Consider the following 26,376-nt stretch of genomic DNA (forward strand, 5'->3'; position numbering starts at 1 on the left):
TTATTAGTTGATGCTTTATTATATTTCATTCCAGGAATTGTGCTAATCAATTTACATTCATTATCTCATTTGTTTTTCTCAATAGCCCTGCAAGGGAAGTCCTCCTAAGCCTGTTCTTTAGGTATAGACAAAGTCGTACTGCAGTCAAAGAATTCACACACATGATCTCATTAATCCTTGTATCTTGTGAGATAGTTATTTCAGCCCCATTTTATAGATGGGTAAACTGAGATTGGGGCTTCCCCAGTGGCTCAGTGGATAAAAAATCTGCCTGAAGTGCGGGAGACACAGGAGACGTGGGTTCGATCCCTGGGTCAGGAAGAGTCCCTAGAGAAGGGAATGGCTACCCACTCCTGTCTTCTTGCTTGGAAAATCCTGTGGACAGAGGAGCCTGGTGGGCTATGGTCCATGGGTCACAAAGAGTCGGACACTATTGAAAGACTAACACTTTCACTTAGATTGAGGTAATGACTAAGCAGATTGCCTGAGTCTTACAAACTGATAAAAATATAGAGCTAGACCTGCAGGCCCAGGATTTTAGATTCCAGGAGCAGACAGCATCATCACCACATGGTTCTTCTCTGTTTCCATCACACCAGTCTGATAAAATTTTCCCGGAAATGCTCATGGCCCAGAAACATCTTGTTGAGTTGGACCTTCTCCAGGGATGAATGTGATTTCATTAAACACTGAATATTCATGTGGGATGGGAATTTAGAGACCCAGTCATCAAATCCCTCATTTTACAAAGAGAAAACAGCAAGGACTACAGTTTTTCAATATTAACCTGTCCTGGCATGGTCTCTGATTTCCCACAATAACTCTATGCAGGAAGACTTATTAATCCCATTTTCTAGATGAGGCTGGCCAGAGGCTTAGAGAGTTTCAGCAACTTGCCCAAAGTCACTCTACCAGTAAGTGACAGAGCTGATTGGTGCCTCTGGAAAACATCCATTCTGCAGGGTGTTGGTATGAATATGATCTATGAATTGCACTCCAAGCAGGAGTGGAAGAAGTATTTCTATTGCATCTCACATTGCAGACTCAAGGAAGCCTGGCTCATACACTAATCCTGTTACACTGGAGATTAAGCTTTCAAATGAGAGATGAGTATTATGAGCGGAATGTTTGGCCTTTTGTAGCTACCATAGTCCCTCAGCCGGAGAAGGCAATGGCACCCCACTCCAGTACTCTTGCCTGGAAAATCCCATGGATGGAGGAGCCTGGAAGGCTGCAGTCCATGGGATAGCTGAGGGTCGGACACAACTGAGCGGCTTCATTTTCACTTTCATGCATTGGAGAAGGAAATGGCAACCCACTCCAGTGTTCTTGCCTAGAGAATCCCAGGGACGGGGGAGCCTGTTGGGCTGCCGTCTATGGGGTCGCACAGAGTCGGACACGACTGAAGCGACTTAGCAGCAGCAGCAGCAGTCCCCCAGCAGTGCTAAAACAACAGAAACTTCAGCTCATTATCTGTTTTCTTGGTGGTTGTCTGACCTCTTGTGGCTGAGTTTAGGCATTGCAGTTTCTGGCAACTAGTTTCTCTAAGCAGCAGCTTTTCATGACAAAAGCATTTATGAGGTAAGTACTATCTCCTTTGGAAAGGCTTGTAAGTTTCCTAAGATCATTCAACAAATAGTATGTGAAAGGATAAATAAAACAGATGACACCTTTTTTTTTTTTTTTTTACTAGGAATTCCATAGGGGAGAGAAAATAGAAGGGGAGGAAATCTTTGAAAAAAATTAGAATTCTCCAAAAGTATAGAAAGATTAAAATTTTAATACAATGGCATATAGACCTTCAAACAGGATGAGGAGGAAAAACTCAGACACACTTATAGCAAAATGTAGGGTCAAAAAGAGAAACCACCTTTAAAGTTTCCAGAAAAAAAGATGGGCTGTAAAGGAGTATCAGGTTGACATCAGACATCTCAATAAGAATCCTAGATACAAAAAACTAGTGGCTTAATGTTTGATATTGTTGAAAGAAAAGGACACTAAACCTATATATTCAACTATCATTTGAATGAGTATAAACACTATTTTGAAGTATGTGTGTGTGCTGAGTCGCTCAGCCATGTCCAGCTCTTTGCGACTCCCTGGACTGTAGCTCACCAGGCTCCTCTCTCCATGGAAATTTTCCAGGCAAGAAAACGAGTGGGTTTCCACTTCCTACTCCAAGGGATCTTCTCAACCCATTTGCAGGTGGATTTTTTACTGCTGGGTCACACGGGAAGCCCATTATGAAGCATGTAAGACTGCAAAGGCTTACTTCTCAAAGACCATCTTTGAAAATATTCTTGGAGGAAATATTCCAGTAAGAAAAGAAGTGAACTCAGAAGAGTTCCATGTGTTTGTAAATACATAGGAAGTAAGGATGAATAATTGATTAGGCTATGGGTTTTCCAGTGGTCATGTATAGATGTGAGAGTTGGACTGTGAAGAAAGCTGAGTGCCGAAGAATTGATGCTTTTGATCTGTGGTGTTGGAGAAGACTCTTGAGAGTCCCTTGGACTGTAAGGAGATCCAACCAGTCCATTCTGAAGGAGACCAGCCCTGGGATTTCTTTGGAAGGAATGATGCTAAAGCTGAAACTCCAGTACTTTGGCCACCTCATGAGAAGAGTTGACTCACTGGAAAAGACTCTGATGCTGGGAGGGATTGGGGGCAGGAGGAGAAGGGGACGACAGAGGATGAGATGGCTGGATGGCATCACTGACTCGATGGATGTGAGTCTGAGTGAACTCCGGGAGTTGGTGATGGACAGGGAGGCCTGGCGTGCTGCGATTCATGGGGTCACAAAGAGTCGGACACGACTGAGCGACTGAACTGAACTGAACTGAATCTTACTATTACATAGATGGTAAAGGACTCAAAAGGAGTAGATAATAATAATTCAGATTTTAGATCAGAAAATGAGATGGGATTAACAATGGTGACAAAATTATAGAGAAAAGCAAAAATGCTAATTTTCAATAGGCTGTGGATAACTATCACCAAAAAAAAATTTAATAGAGCTTTCCAATAAGCAGGGTTAAAGGAGGAAAAAAAGAAAACAAAATATATAGAAAATGGAAAGAACGGAGTAAGATTTTTCTCTTAGCTCAGGCTTCTGTAACAAAATATTCAATACCATAGGTTGGGTGGGTTAAAGAATGCACATTTTACTAGACTTTCTTGTGGGGTGGGAAATCTGAGGTCAAGGTGCCAGCAGACTCTGGCGAGGACGGCTTCTGGAGGGGCCTCCAGCTGCCTTCCTGCCGTGTCCTCACAGGGCCCTTCCTCGGGGCTTGCAGGCAGAGAGCGAGCTCTGGGGTCTGGTCTTCCTCCTCTTACAAGGGCCCTGAACCTCTTTTAAGGCCACCACCTTACCTAAACCCAGTTACTCCAAATACCATCAGACTGTGGGTCAGAGCTTCAACATTTGCCTTTGGGAGGCCAAAAACATCCAGCCCATGACAGTGGCAGAAATAAATTCAAATAGGACAATTTCTAATAAATATAAGGGTATCAAACTTACCAAACAAAAGGAGAAAAACTTAAATTGGAAAAAAATTAAATCCAATAACATTTGTCTATAGAAGACAGGGTTAACACAAAAGATATGAAAAAACTTAAAAGCAAAGAGATAGAAAATTATATATTAAAAAGTATGGATGAAGAGAAAGTCAAGATAGCAATTTAAGTATGATAAAAATAGAATTAAAAGCAAAAATTATGAGAAAAAGAGAAACTTCAAAAAAATTAAGATAAAATAGTTATTAAAAATATATACATCTAAAAATATAACCTCAAAATAGCAGAACTATGAAGACATACATATGTCAATATAATATATGTCAATTATTATAATTAGAAAACTAAACTGTTATCGGAGAAGGCAATGGCACCCCACTCCAGTACTCTTGCCTGGAAAATCCCATGGATGGAGGAGCCTGGAAGGCTGCAGTCCACGGGGTCACGAAGAGTTGGACACGACTGAACGACTTCACTTTGACTTTTCACTTCATGCATTGGAGAAGGAAATGGCAACCCACTCCAGTGTTCTTGCCTGGAGAATCCCAGGGATGGGGGAGCCTGGTGGGCTGCCGTCTGTGGGGTCACACAGAGTCAGACACGAGTGAAGTAACTTAGCAGCAAACTATTATATATTGGGTTAAAATGAGAGACTTTTTTCTTTGATAGATCAAATAGAAGAAAAATAAGAACATCTATGAAAAATAAAAATATTTGTCTTATATGGTCTATAATCTTGAATACATTGGTGGCATTGGTGAAGATAGTGTTAAAATGGATAGAAAAAACGACTCTTTCCTAATGAAATGTTCACAGGATGTTCACATATACCAGGTAATCATCAAAGCCTCAGAAATCAAGTCAAATTATGTTAAATTTAATACAGTATAGTTTGCAATCTATACTTAAGTGAAAACTAAAGTACATGTTTGAAAAAATTACAAACTACTATTCTTTTTGATTAAAAATACCTTGACCTGAACAGCAATAAAAACCATGTTAAAATTTGTGGGGTACAGGTCAAGTAGTACTATGAGATAAATTCACAGCTTTTAAATGTATTTATTACAAAAAATAAATATTGAAGACAAGCCAGATAAGCTGAAAAATGATGATAAAAGTCAGTGAAATAGAGAATACCAATCTAAAAAACAGTAACAAATTAAAACTAAAAGCCGACTTTAAAAGGACAATTGCTGTGGTACATATACACAATGGAGTATTACTCAGCCATTAAAAAGAATTCATTTGAATCAGTTCTAATGAGGTGGATGAAACTGGAGCCTATTACACAGAGTGAAGTAAGCCAGAAGGAAGAACACCAATACAGTATACTAACGCATATATATGGAAATTAGAAAGATGATAACAATAACCCTGTGTTCGAGACAGCAAAAGAGACACTGATGTATGGAACAGTCTTATGGACTCTGTGGGAGAGGGAGAGGGTGGGAAGATTTGGGAGAATGGCATTGAAACATGTAAAATATCATGTATGAAACGAGATGCCAGTCCGGGTTCGATGCATGATACTGGATGCTTGGGGCTGGTGCACTGGGACGACCCAGAGGGATGCTATGGGGAGGGAGGAAGGAGGAGGGTTCAGGATGGGGAGCACATGTATACCTGTGATGGATTCATTTTGATGTTTGGCAAAACTAATACAATTATGTAAAGTTTAAAAATAAAGTAAAATTTTAAAAAAAAGGACAATTAAGACGCATAAAATTGATTAGTAAAAAGAGATGCAAATAAAATACAGAGTGAAGAAGAAGATACAATGACGGTCACAATATGTTTTTAAGAATAATAATAGTATTAACTATATGCCAATAATTTAGAAAACTTAGACAAAATTTATAAAATTCCTGGAAAAACAAAGAGCGCCAAATTTGGCAAGATAATTGAATAAACCATTGAGCATTAAAGATACTGTTTTGACCAAAGTGTTTGTTCAGGTGTCTTCATAAAAACCTCAATGAACTTTTCGCTAACCCAATATTTACAGAGTAATAAGAGATGCCCTATCCTTCTTTACCAGAACTTCAAACTCAGTTTTATAAGAGTATTAATGAGTTTTCAAACAACACATAGACTTTTCCTTACAAAGCTGTTGTGAAAAAATAGAAAAAATATAAAGACCGCTTCATCCACTCTTCATGGTTAGCATAACCATGATTCAACAAATTATTGTTCTGTTTGGTTTATGAGTTTTAATGCAAAAATCTTAAATGAAATAACTTACTGAATCCAACAGTTTATTAAAAATAACGTAAAATGATCAAGTTAAGCAATACAAGCATGGTATAAGTTAAGAATTTAATGTAATTTACCTCTATAATGGAATGAGGATTAAAGGAATGTGGCTATCTCTGTAGATACAGAAGCAAGTCACTTAATACATTCCAAAACATTTCTGATAAAACTAAAATGGCCTTCTTAAAGGCTACAACAAACACTGTGCATAAGTGGAGAAAATGACTAAGCATTTCACACAATATGGGAACAACGCAAGAATGCTCACATACTGATTCGTATTTAATGTATACTGGAGGTCCTAGCCAATCGAGTAAACATAGAAAATAAATAAAATACATAAGGGTTGAAAGGAAGGAGAACAAAATGCTATCATTTGTAGCTGACAAAATTATTTACATAGAATTTACAGTTTAATTTACAGTAAAATCAACAGATAAACCAGGACATCTAACAAGAGCATAAGCAGTTTGCTACTGTCGTAGTCTATCAGAAATGTAACAAAATATATGACTTAAAGTTATAACAACTAAAAATAGGAATTACCCTAACAGAATATACAGGACTTCCACAGTGAAAATGTATGATTTCATTAAAGACCAAAAAAGCTGGCATAAATAACTAGAGTAGCATGTTTACACATGGGAAAACATCACCAGAATTTCAGTCTCCCCCAACTGCAAGTTTACTCAAAATTCCAGCAAGATGTTTCAAGAAACTTATTTATTCTAAAATGTTTGTGGAGGAATCAAGGTCCACAAATAGCTAAAATGGTTTTAAAAAATGAGTGCTTATCCTAAGAGACAATTACAAAGTCAGAGTATTAGAACAGTTGTGACATAAAGAAGAAACCATAAACCAGAGGAGGGACAATGGATTATTAAGCAGGTATAAATCTGAAAACCACTTCAATATAGATGGAAAAATACAAAGCTGGATTCTTACCTCTCACCATGGACAAAGGTTAACCCCAGACTCATCCTTTATTCAACAAATACTTATTGAGCATCTGCTAGGAGAGAAGGACTTTTCTAACACTGGATATATGCCACTGAAAAAGGCGAAAGTCCCTGCCATCGTTAAAATCCTTAGTGTAGAAGGTAAAAGTATAATGTAGAAGGTAAAATTATATAATAAAAAGTATATATATAGAGACTCTTGGAGTGGGGAAGGGCTTGTAAAACAGGGATCAAAAAGCACAAAGCATAAGGCAAAAAAGCACTTCATGGGCTTGATTGTATCATAATTAAATCTGAGTACACTTTATGACCCACCCTCATAGTCCAGAGGAAGCCTCTTACATGTGCATAAAGAGAGGCTGTTCATTACAGTGATGTTCCTAGGAGCAGGGAGTTGGAACCAACTTAGATGTGTGTCTCTAGAGAGATGAGAAAACAAAATGTGATGGGTGCATGCTGTGGAATACCATGCATGAGTTAGAGGCACTGGGTTAGATGTACACTCAAGAGTAAGGAATAGAACTAATCATAATATTGAGGGGAAAAAAGTAATAACAGAATTGGAGCAATAGCACTATATCATGTGTGTAAATATAAAAGATAGATAGTCTCAACCAAATTTGTATATTCTACAAGAGTGCATACATGTAAGTAAAGTGAAAAAAAGTGTTAGTTGCTTAGTCGTGTCTGACTCTCTATGACCCTGTGGACTGTAGCCCACCAGGCTCCTCCATCCATGGAATTTTCCAGGCAAGAGTACTGGAGTGGGGTGCCATTGCCTCTTCCAGGGGATCTTCCTGATCCAGGGATTGAACCTGGGTCTCCTGAACGTTGCAGGCTGATTCTTTACCATCTGAGCCACCAGGGAAGCCCATCCACACAAGGGCATGTATCAAATAGTGCGGAGCTGGTTCCGTTGGAATGGGAATGAGGGATGAAGGGAAGAAAAATGAATGTGTCTTTTATGGGTGGATAGTGATAATGAGTTAAGAATTAAATAATGTGATTAACTCAACTCTCCGTACCTAAGTCATTTGGACCCCAGAAGACGGAGGACTGTTTGAATGTAGGATAGCTCCAGCGGGCTCCGATTCTTCCTACGTTGAGTTCTTCCTACATGTGGCTGAGACTGCCCTCCTGTAAACACGCAGCCGCTGCTCTGAGTTCTTCTGTCTGGCTTCACACCCAGTGAGTCTTCTGTTCCCCCTTTCACAGAACGGCACTGCCAACATTGAAACGGCTGCTGTAGTTTATTGTCTTCCCTCTTCCAGTCCCACATACTCAGATCTTTCAGCTGTTCTTCGTATGACCTGTTCATGGCCTTCTAAATTTCAGGGAACTATGCAACGACAGCCACATTGACTATGAAATGTGGCTTGCTTGTTTGAGAAATATGGCTGAAATCCCACCAGGGATCAAGCTCCTTGTAAGGTGCTATGCATAGGTGCTCAGGAAAAAAGGAAATCACTTCTATGAGAGTAATAATGGAAAGGTCTTGAATTAACAATCATATTCTACTTGATTTTGAGATGTATATATAGAGTTCAAACAAATCTTTGCTATCCAGAATGAGTGACCACATTTCATATATATTGATTTATTCAGGAAATTTCCACTGACCATGTTTTCTGTGCCAAGGATTGCTGCAGTCCCAGATAACTGGAACATGTTCTTTGTACCATGCAGAATGAATCAAAGACCTGGAGCCGAACCCTGGGGAGCAGGTTTGCTTCTGGTGTCCTTTACTGAACCATCCATAAGTATGCTTATGTGGCTCCTGCAGTTCCCTTCTTCTCTACTATGGTTTGCTGTGACCTAAGAAGTCAGAATGGCTCATGCTTTTGGGATTCCAACCACAATGTCTGTTCTTGTTTCCCAGAAATCCAAGCTCCTCTCTTTAATAAGGCCAGGGGGGTGAAATGAATCCCTAAGGTTTGAAGATAGATCAGAGAATGGGCATAGCATGTGGTACATTCCACACTAAGCAGGTCTTAATTTAAAATGTGAACTAGGAGAAAAATACAAAGGGCCTTAGAACCAAGCGACAAACCCCTCGGGAATGGGCTCCTAGTCAGTAATGTCTCTAAATGGGGCACGGTTTTGAGCTGCAGGCATTTCTGTGTGCCGTGGAGGATTCACGGGGAGACTCAACCGCACTTTAAAGCCTAGTCAGAAACAGCACCAACCACTTTCACAGCAGCGATGTGGTTCTGCATTGTGACACACCTTCAAAATCCCCACACGTGTCGCAAAGCAGAAGCACGTCGCTGCTGTTAAAGTGGTTAGTGCATAAATGAAACTAGGCAGAATCAAAGAGGAAGTGTCTCCAGGGCAATGTTTAGCAGGGATGGAGATTAGAAAGAAGGTGGGTCGCCCTGGCTGGAGGGAGAGGGTGCATGAGTGGGTCTGGGCTCCCACCATCACCAAGACCAGCACGGGCAGGGGCAGAGAATGTATTGGCTGTTTTGGGAGTGTGAGATCCAGTACCCATGTCTGTTACTCAGGGGCTCCCCAACGCCACCTGACTCAACCAGCCTCAGCAGAGAGGCCGGGCGTTGGCTGTCCTCTGCCCAGCCACGAAGGAACAGAGGCCTAGAAAGAGGAAGCGGTTTGTCTGCAGTCACATCGTCATGACTGGAACTCAGCCTCCGAAGGAGACACCAGCACTCTCTTCTCTCCCCTCTGGTTGCCTGGTTGAAAGACGACCAGACGTCAACGGTGTTGTCGTGGTAGCACCTTTAACAAGTCAAGAATAGGTTCAGGCAGTCCTATTCCAAGAAAGAACAGTGGGAGGGAGAATGGGGTTTTGAAGCTCCTCGTTTTGTATGCATGGGAGGCAGGGACTGATTTCTCTGAGGCTGGTGAACAAAACATCTTCAGTCACTCAGACCAGGAGAGTCTAAGTTGTCCCCTAGAGTTTGGTCTTCCAGACCCACACACCTGCAGGAGAAGCAGGACCGCTTCTGTAAGTGCTTCATCCAGTCTCCATCCCTTCAAGGCAGGACATCTACATAGTCACTGCCACTGTTCTCTGGGGAGAAAAGGAGACCAGCCGTGAGGCTTCACACCCAGGAGTCACCCTGACCAACACCTCTCGCGGGAAAGAAGCCCTCTGCCCAGGCACAGGGTCATCTTGATGCCACAGCAGAGTGACATCTTCACGGGCTGGGGTACCACAGGGAGCTCTCCTGGCAAAATAGGGGGCCTGTTTATAAGTCAAGTACCAGAGTTTCCAGCACCAGATGCCTCCACTCAACAGCAGAGAACCTATGCCTCAGGGTGAGAACACCTGAGGCTTGTTCTGAGGTGGCCAAGGGAACGGGGGCGGGGGAGAAGATGAGCAGCTCAGAGGAAGTTCCTTCCCCCTTAATGGCTGAGGATTTGGGAGCTCATTCTGCCAAGGCTGCCCGAGCTTGGACAACTGGTGTGGTGAGATTCCTGCTCAGCTCTTGGAACGAACTCCAAAGGGTTCTCCTCTTGGGATTTGTGGTTATTTTATTTATCCCTGAGACAAATACTACCGCCACCCTCAAGCACCCTGAGCAGCTCATCAGGGTTTGCCTAAGGACTACAGCATGGGTCCATCCCTAGGTTGCTCCTCTGCCCCCCTTTTATTCTTTGTATTTTTATTTCTTTCTGTAAGTTATGGTAGAAAATGGCCATGGGACCACATCTGCAGCTGCAGCTATAGCAAGCAACTCTGTGACGGGCTACACACTCCTCTGCCTGGGGGAGGGAGACAGAAACAATGGGAGAGGAGGGCTGTTTTCTCATAATTAAAAAACTGTGTTTAATCCTGGGGAGGTGAGAAGCTTTCTCCGGCAGTCTAAAGGGCAGCTTGGCTGTAGACAGAGTATAATGGGTGTGTGGTGACCACAGACTTCCTGGAACCCTCTGTCTGTTCCCCTCCTTGCTCCCTAGCTAGCCCTCTGCTCCCATTACATCACCTGCCCACTGAGGACAGAAATCCCTTTAATGGGGCTCTAACCATACATCCCACCTTGAGAAAACAGGGTTAAACTGTAAATGTCTCAGGAAGTCTGAGCTAAATTCGAACTATGTTGTGACTGATGGATACTAGATTCTTTTCTGCGAACAGATTTCAAGGGGTGTACACAAGAGTAGCTGCTTGGGATATGACCTGGATCCTGTGCACTCAGATTTACTGATTCTCTGCACTCTCATTTCCCACCATGGCTTGATAACTCTTAGGATGTATCTGAAATAATTAGTCCCCTGCTCCCTGCTAAGGCACTCCAGTCGTGTCTGACTCCGTGAGACCCTATGGGCTGTAGCCTGCCAGGCTCCTCTGTCCATGGGATTCTCCAGGTAAGAATACTGGAGTGGGTTGTTATGCCCTCCTCCAGGGGATCTTACAGACCTAGGGATCAAACCCACATCTCTTATGTCTCCTGTAATGGCAGGCAGGTTCTTTACCACTAGCACCTGGGGGAAGCCCAGTTTGTCCACTAACACTACATAAATGAATGCTTAGCAAATATTGAGCAAAATGTAACAGGATGGGGCTTGGAGAAAGAAGTTGAAGCATTTTTCTCACTTGAAAATTCTGCTTTTTGGCCATCTATTCCCAAATATGTGATTGGCACAAGGTCACAGGGTGAGTTTGAAGTTGGCTCACGGAATGCCCAGGGACGACTCTTCTCCCTGGGCTGCCCGAGCACAGAGAGCTCTGTGCGTTTGCCACCACCGGGAGCATGAAGGCACTGCTTCCCAACAAGATAGAAAAATGCTGTTCACAGGATGAGGCTTTTTTAGAGCTAACACCATAGAAAGGAGAGGTTATCTGTATGGATTCTACCCAGTAGGGCAGTAGTAGAAGTGGGACTAAGGCTCTTGTCTGGCCCCCCTATGAAAGTTTTTACCATAAATACCATCCAACTCTATCTTCGATCTTCTCCATCTCAGGCAGGATCCAGTTCTCTTTATTGGCTTTACAAGGTGAAACATCAGTCCTTGATGTGGCTCTTCAAACTTGGAGATCAGTTCCTTCAGGTTTGGAAAGATCTGTCGTCTAATGCCTTCCGCTGTCTGCAAAAGTGCAGGAAGGAGAGCACTCATCACCACGCAACTGTGTGTGAACGCTGACACCTCTCACAACAGTGGTTTCAGGGCTGCCTCTGAGCAGCGAACTGAAAACAGGTGGCTGGCATTTCATGTGTGGGAGCCCACACCACACACAAAACACAGAAACCTTCCCTCTAAAAACAGAGCTCTGGCTTGAGCTGCTGTGAGTAGAGAGGATTAACAATCAAGGGTCCCCACCTCAGTCTGCAGTGTTGAGTTCCCATCTATGGCAATCTGGGGGCAGCTCTTGTAGGTACCCTGTAGAGGGTAACCCCTCTAAGAGCTTATGTGAGAGTGTAAGCGACTGATGCAGGCGGACTTCAATGGGAAATGCAATCTCTGTACTTGATGGTGGTCCAGTGGTTAGGAATCGGTGCTGTCACTGCATGGTCCTGGGTTCAATCCCTGATCAAGGAATTAAGATCTTGCGAGCCACATAGCCAAAAAAAAAAAAAAAATATATATATATATATATATATGTATACAAAAAAAGCCTACATACTTGAATTCAGAATCTCCGTGAGAGGAAAATAAGACCAAAATGTCTGGATTTAAATTGAAAATGGAAATGTCAGCATGATTCAGGTAAAATTATGAACAGTTGTTTTCTGTTTACCAGCTATAAGCAAAGCACAAATTTCTAGTCATTTAAAAAAAAATAATAATGCTTTCACTTTTTTTTGATGTGGGCCATTTTTAAAGTTTTTATTGGATTTGTTACAATATTGCTCTGTTTTATGTTTTGGTTTTTTGGCCATGAAGCATATGGGATTTTAGTTCCTCAACCAGGGGTCACAGCTGCACCGCTTGAGTTGGAAGGCAACGTCTTAACCACTAGACCTCCTGGGAAGTCCCTCTACTACAATCTTATAGAAATAATTTAAAAACACAAAAATTTCCTCAGCTCTTGTGTAGTTGTGTTTCTTGATGATCACTGTGGTTCCCAGAGGGCCAAGGTGTTGGTCTGCAGAGAGGGGTGGTGATGAGAAAGCTCTGGGACCTGCAGTGTGTTAACCTCTGTGACAGAGACTCAGGCTGAGCTGGAAGTCGGCTCCATGAAAGGCTGTCGTGTCAGTCCAGGGCAGCTTCTAGCACCGGCCCTGATGTAGAGCTGCTTCCCATGAAACGCCCCTGAGTCTGTTAGAAGAGATGTGGATGCTTCTCTGTTTTGTCCAGACAAGAGACAAAATGGGGCATTAAGGAATTATCCAGAATTTCCCAAAATATGCACAATAAAGAAATAAATGTTTTAAAATGAGTTGCTTTAAAAGATTCAAAAATGTTTTTTAAATTTCCATGTATATCCTTCACCCGCACCCCAAAGGTTAACATTTTATTGTATTTGCCTTTCATCCTCTCTTTCTAAATATACAAATGTACATATATTTATCCTTTTTAAAAAAATACATGAAAGTTACTGACATGATATCCCTTTAACCTAAATACTTCCTATTTCCTAAAAAACAAGAATATTACATACCCAGGCTAAAATGAGGAAGTTGATGTGATACTGTTTACTAATCTACAGATCTTATTCAAAAATTTGTCAATTGCCTCAACAATGTCTTTTGTTTCAAAGAAAAAATTATATGTGTGTGTGTGTATCTGGGGATCTCAGGTAGTCACAGTGCATATTAGCATATCAAAGGTTCTGAGAATTCTTGAAGTAAAAGATCTGCTTAACCTTTTTGCAAGTATTCAGAAAGATTATTTCAGGATCCTTATAGTAGTAATTAAAGATTCAATGACATTCATTATACTCTACTTGCTGCCAGAGAAGTAACTTCAAAAGAAAAAAGGTTTTTTTCTGCTTAACGCTCAGTAAACCAGACACATTAATAAAATCCCCAAATTGCCAGTTGACTGATGCTTCCTTTTGTATTTTCATCCAGGTATGGCGCACCCCCCGACCCCCTAAACATTCAGACCTCTGCCCGCCTTCCCTTTCCACCCACTCTGTCATTTAGTCTTCTAATTTGACAGTAGTCTTACATAGAGTTCAGGTTGGTATATTTGACCCCTGGAGGAACTCTGTGCCTCTACACTTCTGAAAACAGCCTTGTTTTTTTTTTTTTTTATAAAAAAATTGAACCCAACTCTAGTGTGTCTCTATTCTCTTAAAGGAAGACAAGGTTAATTACTGATCTGACTCTAACTCACAGTGCTTCCGTAGAATGCCTCCACACGGCCACATCTCAGAGATGCTTTTAGGTTCTTCTCCCCAGTTTTTGTTGTTTTTGTTCTAGGAGTTCTTATATGTCCTTACCTGTATGTGGAAATACCCATGTTTCTCTTTGAAGATTCGGTATGTGTAGACAAAATTTTTAAACCTGTGGAAAGATGACTCTGTGAATCACAATGTTCTTATATGCAAATCCAGGTAACATCTATCATTGTATGTTATATGCAAAGCCTTTGTCAATCTTGAATCCCAAAAAGAAACTGATCATTTCAAGCCTTCTTATCTGTGGGACTTTGAAAGAGAGGTTTTTTTTAATGGGAATCTTTATTCTGATGGAAGTCTGGGCTGTAGTAAAGGGAATAAGAGAAAATTTACAGTTTTCATTGTCTTGGTATTTCTCTCTAATTTTTTCACTTAGTACTTACTTGATACACTATGCAAAATACCATTGAGCCATTCCTGTGTTGTTTATTAATTGAAATGTCATTGATCTCATTATAGATAGTTAATGTAACTAAAACAGAGAATTAGGGATTATGTGCAAGGAAGTGGTGTATTCTGCTCTTATTCTTCATTGGAACATGAGCCACTAGCTTAGTAATCTATCTAGAATTTAGATAACAGACCCAACTGAGCAATTTCCAGAGCAAAAGATAGCATACATTACCATATTTCTTCGATTCCCAGATGTCATCAATTGTAGAATACTGTATCAATTTAATAAAGGCGTTTGAGGAGAAAAAAATGCATCCCTTAAATGCCTCTATCAGTTGTTACCTATGTTCTGATTCCCAAGAAATATTAAAATGTAAAAAATGAGGATCAAAAACATTAACGTGAGGTTCAAATGATCTGATTCATCGCTCCTCACCCCTTCACTTGCACCCACGCCAAGGAATCGGATGACTCATCTTACAACTGAATTGGAAAGGCAGATAGCTATTTACAGCTCATTGCCAATTGTCTGGAGGCTTTAACTGACTTCAAATCCCAATCCTTTTGTGGTATTTCCTGAGGCCAGAATAAGCTAATGGGTATCTCTGAATCACACAAGCAACAAAACCTTTTACATGAATCCTTGTCTATATGTGACAAATTAAAGTATTCCACTGTTTGGGAAGAGGTCCCACGAATATCTTTTCACAGACATATTATTCAAATCAGGATCCAAACAAGGTTCATACACCGCTTTTGGTTGATCACATGATTTCTTGAAACTCATTTATTAAATGGCCTAAGTTAAATTCTTAAATAAATGACTTTATTTTTAACTAATTGTTGTATTATCCACCTAAGAAAATATTTACTAGAGGAGTTTGAAAGAATAAAACAAAAGGAGGGTCTGTGTTAATTAGTCCAAAAGCCATATACTATTAGGTTAGAAAGACAGACCTTGCTCAGATATAGTCTTACTCATTGCAAAGCACTTTTAATGAAATAACAAACCAAATTGCAGCAAAACTTTAGAAGAAATTGCTTTATTGAACTTGTAATACTAATATGCATTTATTTTGAAATGTTTATCCAAAAAAAGCACTGTAAGAGATTACAGAGCAGTGAGGTTAGTATCTACTTCATATGGCTGCAATATTATTAGTGTTAGTGTTAGTTGCTCGGTCATGTCCAACTCTTTGCAACCCCATGGACTGTAGCCCACCAGGCTCCTCTGTCCATGGAATTCTCCAGGAAAGAATACTGGATGTTGCCATTCCTTTATCCAGGGGTTCTTCCTGATCCAGGGATCAAACCCAGGTCCTGCACATTGCAGGCAGATTCTTTACCATCTGAGCCATCAAGGAAGCCCACAATATTATTGGGTCAACATAAAAACTTATTTTAATGCCTATTCTAATTATTACTTTATAGATGTCATTTATAAAACTTTAAAAAGATACATGATTTTTCAGCATGCATCTACACTTAAGACAGGTAAAAAGATCCTGCTTCCCTGGGGCCGTCTGCCCCCGTCACCATGGTGACAAGGGAGTCGTCTTTATCCTCCAACACTCACAGTCTTCCCTCCACCCTCACCTGGAGTCCATTCAGCTAATCTCATCATGTCCTTTATCCCTGTTCCTAAGTCATTGCAAGAACCCCAGTCTCACATGTTGTCTACCCCCTTTTTCTAATCCTATAGGGCTTTGTGCAGCCTTACTGTACCCCCTTCTTCCCAGCCATGAAGTCCTGCCTTGTGTTCTCTAGTGCTCAAGGTCTGCTGTCATCAAATTCTTCTCTATCTTCAACCTCTTCTCTAATCATCCCTGTCACCCTCTTGCTCCAAGGGACACCTGGACACACTATCTTTGTCCCAGTCAGTTCAGCTCAGTCACTCAGTCGTGTCCGACTCTTTGCGACCCCATGGACCGCAGCATGCCAGGCCTCCCTGTCCATCACCAACTCCCAGAGTTTACCCAAACTCATGTCCATTGAGTCGGTGATGCCATCCAACCATCTTATCCTCTGTTGTCCCCTTTCTCCTCCTGCCCTCAATCTTTCCCAGCATCAGGGTCTTTTCCAATGACTCAGCTCTTCGCATGAGGTGGCCAAAGTATTGGAGTTTCAGCTTCAACATCAGTCCTTCCAATGAACACCCAGGACTGATTTCCTTTAGGATGGACTGGTTGGATCTCCTTGCAGTCCAAGGGACTCTCAAGAGTCTTCTCCAACACCACAGTTCAAAAGCATCAATTTTTCTGTGCTCAGCTTTCTTTATAGTCCAACTCTCACATCCATATGTGACTACTGGAAAAACCATAGCCTTGACTAGATGGACCTTTGTTGACCAAGTCTCTGTCCCAAGGACCCTGCTTCTCTGGGACTCCACTAAAAGGAGTCCTGCATAACCTGCAGAACCATAAAGGAGTACCTGCATGACCTCCCCTTGCAGGCCTGGATGAGAGGCCAGCGTTCTTGCTTCTGCAGCATCTCAGTGTCATTTCCTGTCTCCAAACTCTAGCTTTGAGTTTTGTGTAGATTATGTCACCTACTGCCCAATCAAGATGTGTCTATTGATGACAGCTCCTAACTCCGGTTATTGTCTTTCGTTTCTCTAGGTTCTAGCTCCTCGCTCACTGTCACTGCCTTCAGTACTATGCCTATCTAAATTGTTGGCAATTTCAATTCGAAAGTTGATTATTCTTTAACACTCCAATTTCTCCATTCCTTGAGCCCACCTCCTCCAACAATCTTGTCTTCCCCTACATTGCCCACTCATTCCCATGTTCATCACCAGGATTGGCTACGTAATTTGTGGGGCCCAGAGAAAAATGAAAATTTAAGGTCCCTGTTTAAAAGTTATTCAGAATTTGGGGGTGGTAACAGCAGTACAGGTACTTGGATGGTAACCAAGTACAGGGCTCTCTGAGTCGGGCCCTGTGTGGCTGCATAAGATTGCCTGCCATAAAGCCAGCCTCACTTGTAATTTTTACCATATAATTGCCAATAATGGGAACCTTCTCATAATGTGAATTTCATGCATCCCACTCACTTCGTCCTAAACATCTTCTCCTTTCTCTAGTATACGGACCCCGACATTCCCTTGACCCCACAGATCTTCCAGCCCATCAGTCCTATCACTTTTCAGGGTTTTTGCTCACTTGTCTTCACTCCCTTCTTTATACAGATTAGACTGCTTGCCCACCATTATAATCACTTTTTTCAACTCCTTTACCATCTTTCACTTTATTTCCTTAATTAGCAAACCCAGAATCCTGATTGAGCCCAACTCACTACAGCTGTATGTGGCTGTAGCCATGTTCACTATTCTCACTTAAATCAATGATCACAAATCTCAAGTGGACTCTTAATTCCTCCAGGTAGTCATTTATTTTCCCATTCCCCTCAAACAGAGATTCTATACCATTTGCTTTCTTCTTAAACCTTCAACATCTCACTCGTAACTGATGACTTCACTGAGAAAATTAAAGCATCAGGAGAGAATTTCCAAATTCCCATCACCACACATAACAGTATCTGCAGGCATAGACTCTGCCTTTATTACCATGGATGAACTTTGCATGCTGATCTGCAAAGCTAATCCTTCCTATTTCCACTGGTTGTCATCCACTTTCATCTATTCAAGGACACAGCTCTAGCAATTTTTTTCCCCTCTCTCTGATTCATTATTATTCTTTGCATAACAGTCAGGGTAGTCCTTTTTAAAAATATGAGTCAGATCATGTCATTCCTCTGCATAAAAATATGGTCTAGTCAATTTTGAAAAAGAAAGATAAAACTGGTGTGGTGTATGTGTGTGTGTGTGATGGGATGTTTCTGTCTTAAGCCTTTTTAAAAAGCTATAATTAAGACAATGAGGAACTAGCTCTGTAGTGGAAGAAACATTAATGGAATAAAATAGCCCAGAAACAGATGCATAAATATGTAAAAACTTGATATATGACTGAGCTGGCATAACTAATCAGTGAGGAGGAGAGGGACTGTTTGTTAAATGGTAATGGTAATGTTTTAATGTGGGAGCAAATAAAATTGGATTCTTGCTTCACATTCTAATTGAAGACCCAATTGTAAAGAAACAAAGCACTAAACTTAGGAGAAATAAAAATGACCAACTTAATGACCTTGAGTTAAGGAAGGCGTTCTTAAATCATGAAAAGTACCAGTCAGAAGATAAAATTAATAGAACTCACTATATTAAAATTGGAGAAGGCAATGGCATCCCACTCCAGTACTCTTGCCTGGAAAATCCCATGAATGGGGGAGCCTGGTAGGCTTCAGTCCATGGGGTCTCGAAGAGTCAGACACGACTGAGCGATTTCACTTTCACTTTCCACTTTCATGCATTGGAGAAGGAAATGGCAACCCACTCCAGTGTTCTTGCCTGGAGAATCCCAGGGATGGCGGAGCCTGGTGGGCTGCTGTCTATGGGGTTGCACAGAGTCGGACATGACTGAGGCAACTTAGCAGCAGCATATTAAAATTAAAACTTCTATTTATCAAAATATACTATAAATATAGTATCTACTTTTGCGATAAAGTCCACAATTTGGGAGAAGATAATGGCAACCCTAATGTAAAATGAGAACATTAATGTACAATAAGAAAATGATAAGTACAATGACCAATAAACAAATGAAAAGTTGCTTCACTAATAATCAGGGAAATAGAAATGAAGCCACATTAGATTGGAGAAGGAAATGGCAACCCACTCCAGTGTTCTTGCCTGGAGGATCCCAGGGATGGGGGATCCTGGTGGGCTGCCGTCTATGGGGTCTCACAGAGTCGGACATGACTGAAGTGCCTTAGCAGCAGCAGCAGCAGCAGCCACATTAGATATCATTTCATACCAAATTGGCAAAGATGTAAGAGTTACTAATTCAAAGTATTGGCTGTGATATACAGCTTTACAAGTTTTATATACTACTAATGAACTGACTGAATGGGAGTGTATTTAGATACCAAAGCCTTAGAGAACAATTTGGCAAAATTTAGTAAAGTTGAAATGTGTAGAGTCCATGAGCCCAAATGTCTACTGGTTCACATTGGGACTGTTGAAATTGACAATGCCAACATTTTATTACTTATTATAAAGCAAAGATCAGTGAAACTATGTATTTGTTACATTTAAATATACTTTAAAAGTCAAGTATATTATAAAGTACAAATAAAAGTATAAATTAGTGAAAATGTATATTTTCTAATATAAACTATTATCAGATTAAATTAATCAAAATACAGTAATCAAAAATAACACTCCATAAAACTTTTAAATTACAATTAATAATACAAATTTAAAATAAAAATAGGTTTTTAGTGCAATTTTGAGATTAAATGGAGAAAATGGAGGGATGAAGGGAGGAAGAAAGAGGAATGTAGAAAGAAGGGATATCAGTGGTGTCATCCTTGAATTCTGAGGGGTTTTGGTGTAAGTTTTTCCATCTGTCAGAACTCTGTTTACATTAGTTGAGGTATGCTAAAGATGTAAGAATAGGCTAAGTAAATCTTTTCTTATGATTTGTTCATTTTCAAACAAACATCTCTTGTTCTGCAACTTGGAAAAAATCTTTTATGAACATTTGACTCTTTGTAGTAGTTAATATCTCTTTGCTGAAACCAAGCTACAGAGTTTGTTATTTAAGCCTTTAGTAATCTCAGCTGTTCACTTTCTAGATTCCAGAAAATTGCCACTGCTCTGAAACAGCCTTTGTCCAAACACAAAGCAAAACAAAGAGATAAAAAGGTCCCACCACTAAATATATATTATTTTTGCCAGCAAGCTCACCCCTTTAATCCCTTTTGAAGTCCACTATTTCGTGGTAAAGGCTATGTTTTAATTCTCCAGTGATTTTCTTTTAAGGAGGTTTTACTTTTTTCAATATTTAGGAAAAAGATTTTTCAAAAAACAGACGTAAAGTGAATGCAATCTTAACATATGTATCCCCCTGTGCCTTTAAGAGGATAGGGTGAAATAGCATCAGGAAAATGCAAAGTAAAACGACAAAAAGGTAAAGCACACACCTAGAAAGGCCCCAAAGCAAAACATTGACGCCACGAACTGCTGTCAAGGATGTAGGGCAACAGCAACTCTCTTTCATTGCTGGTGCAAATGCAAATGGTCCTGCCACTTTGGAAGACAGTTTGATGGTCCTTACAAAACTAAACATACTACTACCATACAATTTATCAATCGTGCTCCTTGGTATTTACTGAAAGGAGTTGAAAACTTATGTCCATACGAAAAAAGCTTCATACAGATGTTTATAGTATTTTATCCATAAGTGCCAACATTTAGAAGTAACCAAAATGTCTTTCAGTAGGTGAACGGATAAATAAACTCTAGTACAGCCAGACAATGAAATCTTTTTCAGTGCTAAAAAGAAATGAGTTATCAAACCATGAAAAACACACGGAGAAACTTTAAATTCATATTACTAAGTGAAATAAGCCAATATGAAAAAGCTACGTACTATACGATTCCAGCTATATGACATCATAGGAAAGGCAGAACTGTGCAGATGACACCATCCTTAGGGCAGAAAATGAAGAAGAACTATAGGGCCTCTTGATGAAAGTGAAAGAGGAGAGTGAAAAAGTTGGCTTAAAACTCAACATTCAGAAAACTAAGATCATGGCATCTGGTCCCATCACTTCATGGCAAATAGATGGGGAAACAGTGAAAACAGTGACAGACTTTATTTTGGGGTCTCCAAAATCACTGCAGATGGTGACTGCAGCCATGAAATTAAAAGATGCTTACTCCTTGGAAGGAAAGTTATGACCTACCTAGACAGCATATTAAAAAGCAGAAACATTACTTTGCCAACAAAGGTCCGTCTAGTCAAGGCTGTGGTTTATCCCGTGGTCATGTATGGATGTGAGAGTTGGACTATAAAGAAAGCTGAGCACGGAAGAATTGATGCTTTTGAACTGTGGTGTTGGAGAAGACTCTTGAGAGTCCCTTGGACTGCAAGGAGATCCAACCAGTCCATCCTAAAGGACATCAGTCCTGAATATTCATTGGAAGGACTGATGTTGAAGCTGAAACTCCAATACTTTGGCCACCTGATGAAAAGAACTGACTCATTGGAAAAGCCCCTGATGCTGGGAAAGATTGAAGGTGGGAGGAGAAGGGGATTACAGAGAATGAGATGGTTGGATGGCATCACTGACTCAATGGACATGAGTTTGAGTAAACTCCGGGAGTTGGTGATGGACAGGGAGGCCTGGCGTGCTGCAGTCCATGGATTTGCAAAGAGTCGGACATGACTGAGCGACTGAACTGAACTGAACTGATGGAGACAGTAAAAAGATCAGTGGTTGCCAGGGGTGAGAAGTGAGGAGGGATGAATAAAGGATTTTTAGGGTAGCAAAAGTACTCCACATGATGTTATCATTATATGTTTGTATAGATCATACAGTGTCAACAGTGAGCCCTAATGTAAACTGTGGACTCTGGTGATCATCATGTATCAGTATAGTTTCCTCGATTATCACAAATATACCACTCTGGTGAGGGACATTGATAATGAGGGCATAGTGCATTTTTGGAGGGGCAGGGAATATATGAGAACTCTGTATCTTCCCCTCAAATTTTCTGTGAACCTAAACTGCTCTGAATAAAAATGAAAAAAAAAAAAAAGAGGGGGAAAGGGTGACTTCAGGCTGATTGTCTTGGGGAGAGAAGAGGAGCAATGGGTTTACTTGGTGTGTGATAATCAATATCACAATATTGTCACATTTACGTACCACTATAACCAGCCACATGACACCTCTGCCATCCAGGCACTGTTCAAAGACCTGGCAGAGCAAGGCAGCGAGCTGACTCAGGCCACCTAGTGCTTCGGGTCAGGCATGCTGGTGTGGGGCACTTCATCAGTAGGAAAGAAGGGGAACTTTTGAAAATATACATTTATCACACTGAATTTTAATTATCCGTTTCCTCATCTGTAATTTGGGGCTTCCCTGGTGGCTGTGGTAAAGAATTCACCTGCAATGCAGGTCTGAATCCTTGGTCAGGAAGATCCCCTAGAGAAGGAAATGGCAACCCACCCCAGTATTCTTGCTGGGGAATCCCATGGACAGAGGAGCCAGGCAGGGTATACAGTCCATGGGATCGCAGAGAGTCAGACATGACTTGGTGTCTCAACAACATCATCTGTAGCTCACACTCAGATCAGAATAGTGTCTGCTTTGTTCACTTTAGCACATTACCTGTCCCATAGTATATTCTCGCTATTTGTTGGGTTGCATTGAATTATCTTAGTAAGAAATGTGCCAAACATATGTGAAAAATCTAACCAACAAAATACTTCACAGAACAAAAGGAGGTAGAATGTTTTTGAACTTAAAGACTATTGTAAAAATATAAACACTTACCAAATTATATTTTAATCTGTAGTCCTAACTTCAACCTGCCCCTGATCTCCAGACTCATTTTTCCAACTATTTAACATCTTCTCTTGGATGTCTGTTAGGCATTTCAAACTTAATATGTCCAGTACCGGTATATATACGTGTGTGCTCAATATTTTCCATATCTCCAGTTCCTTTTTCTAATTTTACCCACTCTGCTCTGTGCTCTGACTTCTATGGGCTCCTTTGCTCTCAGACTTCTGATTGGTTCAATCAGTGGGAGACATGTATACAAAGAGTACATGTGGAAATAGATAAAAGGATGTGAAACCAAAAAGGATAAAATAGAACATTTGTTGGCTGAATTCATCAGTAAAAGCACACTCAGCCAGGATTTGAAGTTAGTATATTAGCTCATGTACCTGGGGGTGTCATAAACATTTTGCTAGACTGGTAAATTAAAGCATGGAGTTAATAATGGCTCACATTCCATAGAGATTCAAATGCTAAAATTTCCTTGGCATTCTACAGAGAAAGGAATCTAAAAACTCAGGAAGATGAGAATGTTATAAGTGTATTTATGCAAGCTATTTAGTTATTTCTCTCCCCACTTTACGTGACTTAGTGCTGTGCTTATTCATTGTCATGTCTGAATCTGCCACCCCATGGACTGGAGCCCGCCAGGCTCCTCTGTCCTTGGGCAAGAATACTGGAGTGGGTTGCCATGCCCTCCTCCAGGGGATCTTCCCAACCCAGGTCTCCCACATTGCAGGCTGATGCTCTATGGTCTGAGTCACCAGGGAAGCCCCTTAGGTGATTTAATGATGCCCTAAAAAATAATTGCAAGGAGAGTACCAGCATCTTTGAAAAACTCTGGCTCTGTGCTGTAAGCTAGAATTGACATTGAGAAATTCTACAATGGAACTGGGTTCCCTGATTTTAGTGGAAATAACGGGGTGTGCTTAGGTATTGGCATTCAGTGAGAGACAAAGATAGCCAGTTATCATAAACCACAGGGATGTAACAGTATAAGAAACAGCTTACTGTACATCTGTGGTGATGTTTAATTGATTCACTGGATTGCAAAGCAGAGAATGATGATGGACAGTCAAAAGTTCTGTTGGGTATAAAGTAAACAGAGAACTTCTAGGTCTGGTGGAAGAACCCTGACTTGGGTCACAGAAAAGGGATTCTTGGGTGTCTTATTCAACTTATAGATTTAATCCAGTTCACAGTCTCAGATCCCTTTCATCGAAAGGAATGTTGGGCTTCTGGGTTCTTTTAAGGAAGGAATGTGACAACACTTCAAGCCTTTCCCAGAAAAACCTACAGGGGGACTGTATACTGGAAAAAGGAAAAGTGCTCATGTTTCTGAAGGTTATTTGATAGTGGCTCTGGACTGATACTAACACTCAGAGATGCAAATGTTCCAGAGACCCTGATTCAGGAATTCAGAATTAGAACTCCTGAGGTCAGGTGATATAAGAAATTTTGACCTGAGTCTATTTCGAGTGGGCTCAGTGGGACCATGGGACCATCCTATGGTTATTTCTCCAGTTCCAGAAATGTACTTAAATACTTCATTGTTGTTCGGTAACTAGGTTATGTCTGACTCTTTGCAACCCCATGGACTGCAGCACGACAGACTTCTCTTCCTTCACTATCTCCTGGAGTTTGCTCAGACTCATGTCCATTGAGCCTGTGAAGTCATCCAACCATCTTGAGGTGTTTATGGTGGCTCAGACAGTAATGAATTTGTCTGCAATACAGGAGAACTGGGTTTGAGCCCTGGGTCAGGAAGATCCCTGGAGAAGGGAATGACAACCCACTCCAGTATTTTTGCCTGGAGAATCCCATGGATTGAGAAGCCTGACGGGCCACAGACAGTGGAGTCCCCAAAAGTTGGACATGACTGAGTGACTAACACTTACACACTTGGAAACTGGCACAATCTTACTGGTTCTTTGAATCATAGAATGAGTACTATTGTAGTGGGAAGGACCAAACCTGAGCTCCTATAACTGGTTTCACCTTCCAAGAGAGTAAACTGAAGCAATTCACATCCCTAGAAGAAATTTCTATTCTAAGAGCACCATCAAATCATGAAATGTATGCTGTGTTGATTCCCACCACATTCTCATTTAGCTCACCCATTTGGCCAGTGCAATCACTAGATATATCTTGGAGAATGACTATGAATTATTACAACATTAATCCAAGGTTATTGTATTTTCAACTGCTGTTCTAGATGTGCACATTTTTGGGGATAGAATAATCACAAATCTGGCACCTAGGTCTATGAAAAGATTTGCTGGAGGTCAAGCAAAAGCAAGCCATCTGTCTATCTGAAATTCCTAGCAAAGTACTCAGAACCAATTTGCCTTCATTTGAGAAGAATAGCAGTACACAGTCATGGTCTTCCCACAAAGATTTATTGATTCTTCTTCTGGCGTAATATAACCCAGAGGACATTGATTATCTTAATGTCCTTAAAAAATGATGCTGGTTCATTTCTGAATTTGTTCCTATTGATTAACATTTCTCCTTCCCTTTAATAGGAATATTTAGATAACATTCTGACATTTTACCTTATTTGGTGATGGTTACTTTTGTATTCTTATAAATATTATTGAACACATTTCTAAGGGTGCAAGGAAGCTACTTGGAAAGAGTTAAATATTTTTGAGTCTTACTTAAAATCTTTTTTTGGTGGGACAAGAGAAGTCTTGAGTAAAGGGAAGTTATTGTTTAGATTGGATAAAAAAGCAAAACTTGAGTTTATGTTTCCTATAAGACACCTGATATAAAAATAAAGACAGAAAATTGTGATTCCACTGTCCACTGGGGAACAGCAAACTTGTTGAAATTCTCAGAATAAAGTCTAATAATTAACTGAAAAAAATAAAGACACAATTAGGTTAAAAGTTAATTGATGGGGAAAATATATCCTATTAACACTAATAAAAGTAAAGCTAGCAATATCAGCTAAAGTAGACTTCAGAGCAGGGACTCTAACCAGGAATAAATAAGGGGATTTTCAAAGAGATAAAGGTGTCAATTAATCAAGAGGATAGAACAACCCTAAATGTTTATGCACGTAAGTATTTTTTACAAAATGCATAAAGGATAGATGTTTTTCCAAAGAAGATATACAAATACAAGAGATATATGAAAAGGTGCTCAACCTGATGATTACTAATCATCAGGGAAATTGAAATCAAAATCACAGTGAGGTATTACCTCATACAAGTTAAAATTATTGTTGTGTAGTTGCTAAGTTGTATCTGACTCTTTTGTGACTCCATGGACTGCAGTCCACCATGCTCCTCTGTCCCTGGGATTTCCCAGGCAAGAATACTGGAATGAGTTGTCATTTCCTTCTCCAGGGGATCTTTCCAACCCAAGGATCGACCCGCATCTCCTGCACTGGCAGGCAAGGGCTTTAGCACTGAGCCATTAGGGAAGCCCATCTGTTGGAACAGCTATCATCAAAGAGACAAGAGATAACAAGTGTAGGTAAAGGTATGGAGAGAAGGGAACCCTTGTGCACTCTTGGTGGGAATGCAAATT

At 40.5% G+C, this 26,376-nt stretch overlaps 1 protein-coding gene across 4 annotated transcripts in view; it reads right to left on the bottom strand.

Annotated features, from left to right (window-relative positions):
• Positions 1-886: 886 nt before the first annotated feature.
• The window catches only part of SH2D1B (SH2 domain containing 1B), a 34,864-nt gene continuing 9,374 nt past the window's right edge, over positions 887-26,376 (bottom strand). The window contains exons 2-4 of one of the 4 annotated variants that reach the window (XM_070366625.1): positions 14,083-14,146; positions 11,624-11,780; positions 887-7,953 (exon numbers count right to left, since the gene is read on the bottom strand). In XM_070366625.1, the coding sequence (XP_070222726.1) occupies positions 7,829-7,953; positions 11,624-11,780; positions 14,083-14,146 (346 nt within the window). In that variant the 3' untranslated portion in view covers positions 887-7,828. Of the gene's footprint in view, positions 9,763-11,614; positions 11,781-14,082; positions 14,147-26,376 lie in introns of all 4 variants that reach the window. The other 3 variants (XM_070366622.1, XM_005890483.2, XM_070366636.1) reach the window with 3 other exon arrangements.

The sequence above is a fragment of the Bos mutus genome, chromosome 3, assembly GCF_027580195.1.
Source record: "Bos mutus isolate GX-2022 chromosome 3, NWIPB_WYAK_1.1, whole genome shotgun sequence".
Classification (NCBI taxonomy): domain Eukaryota; kingdom Metazoa; phylum Chordata; class Mammalia; order Artiodactyla; family Bovidae; genus Bos; species Bos mutus.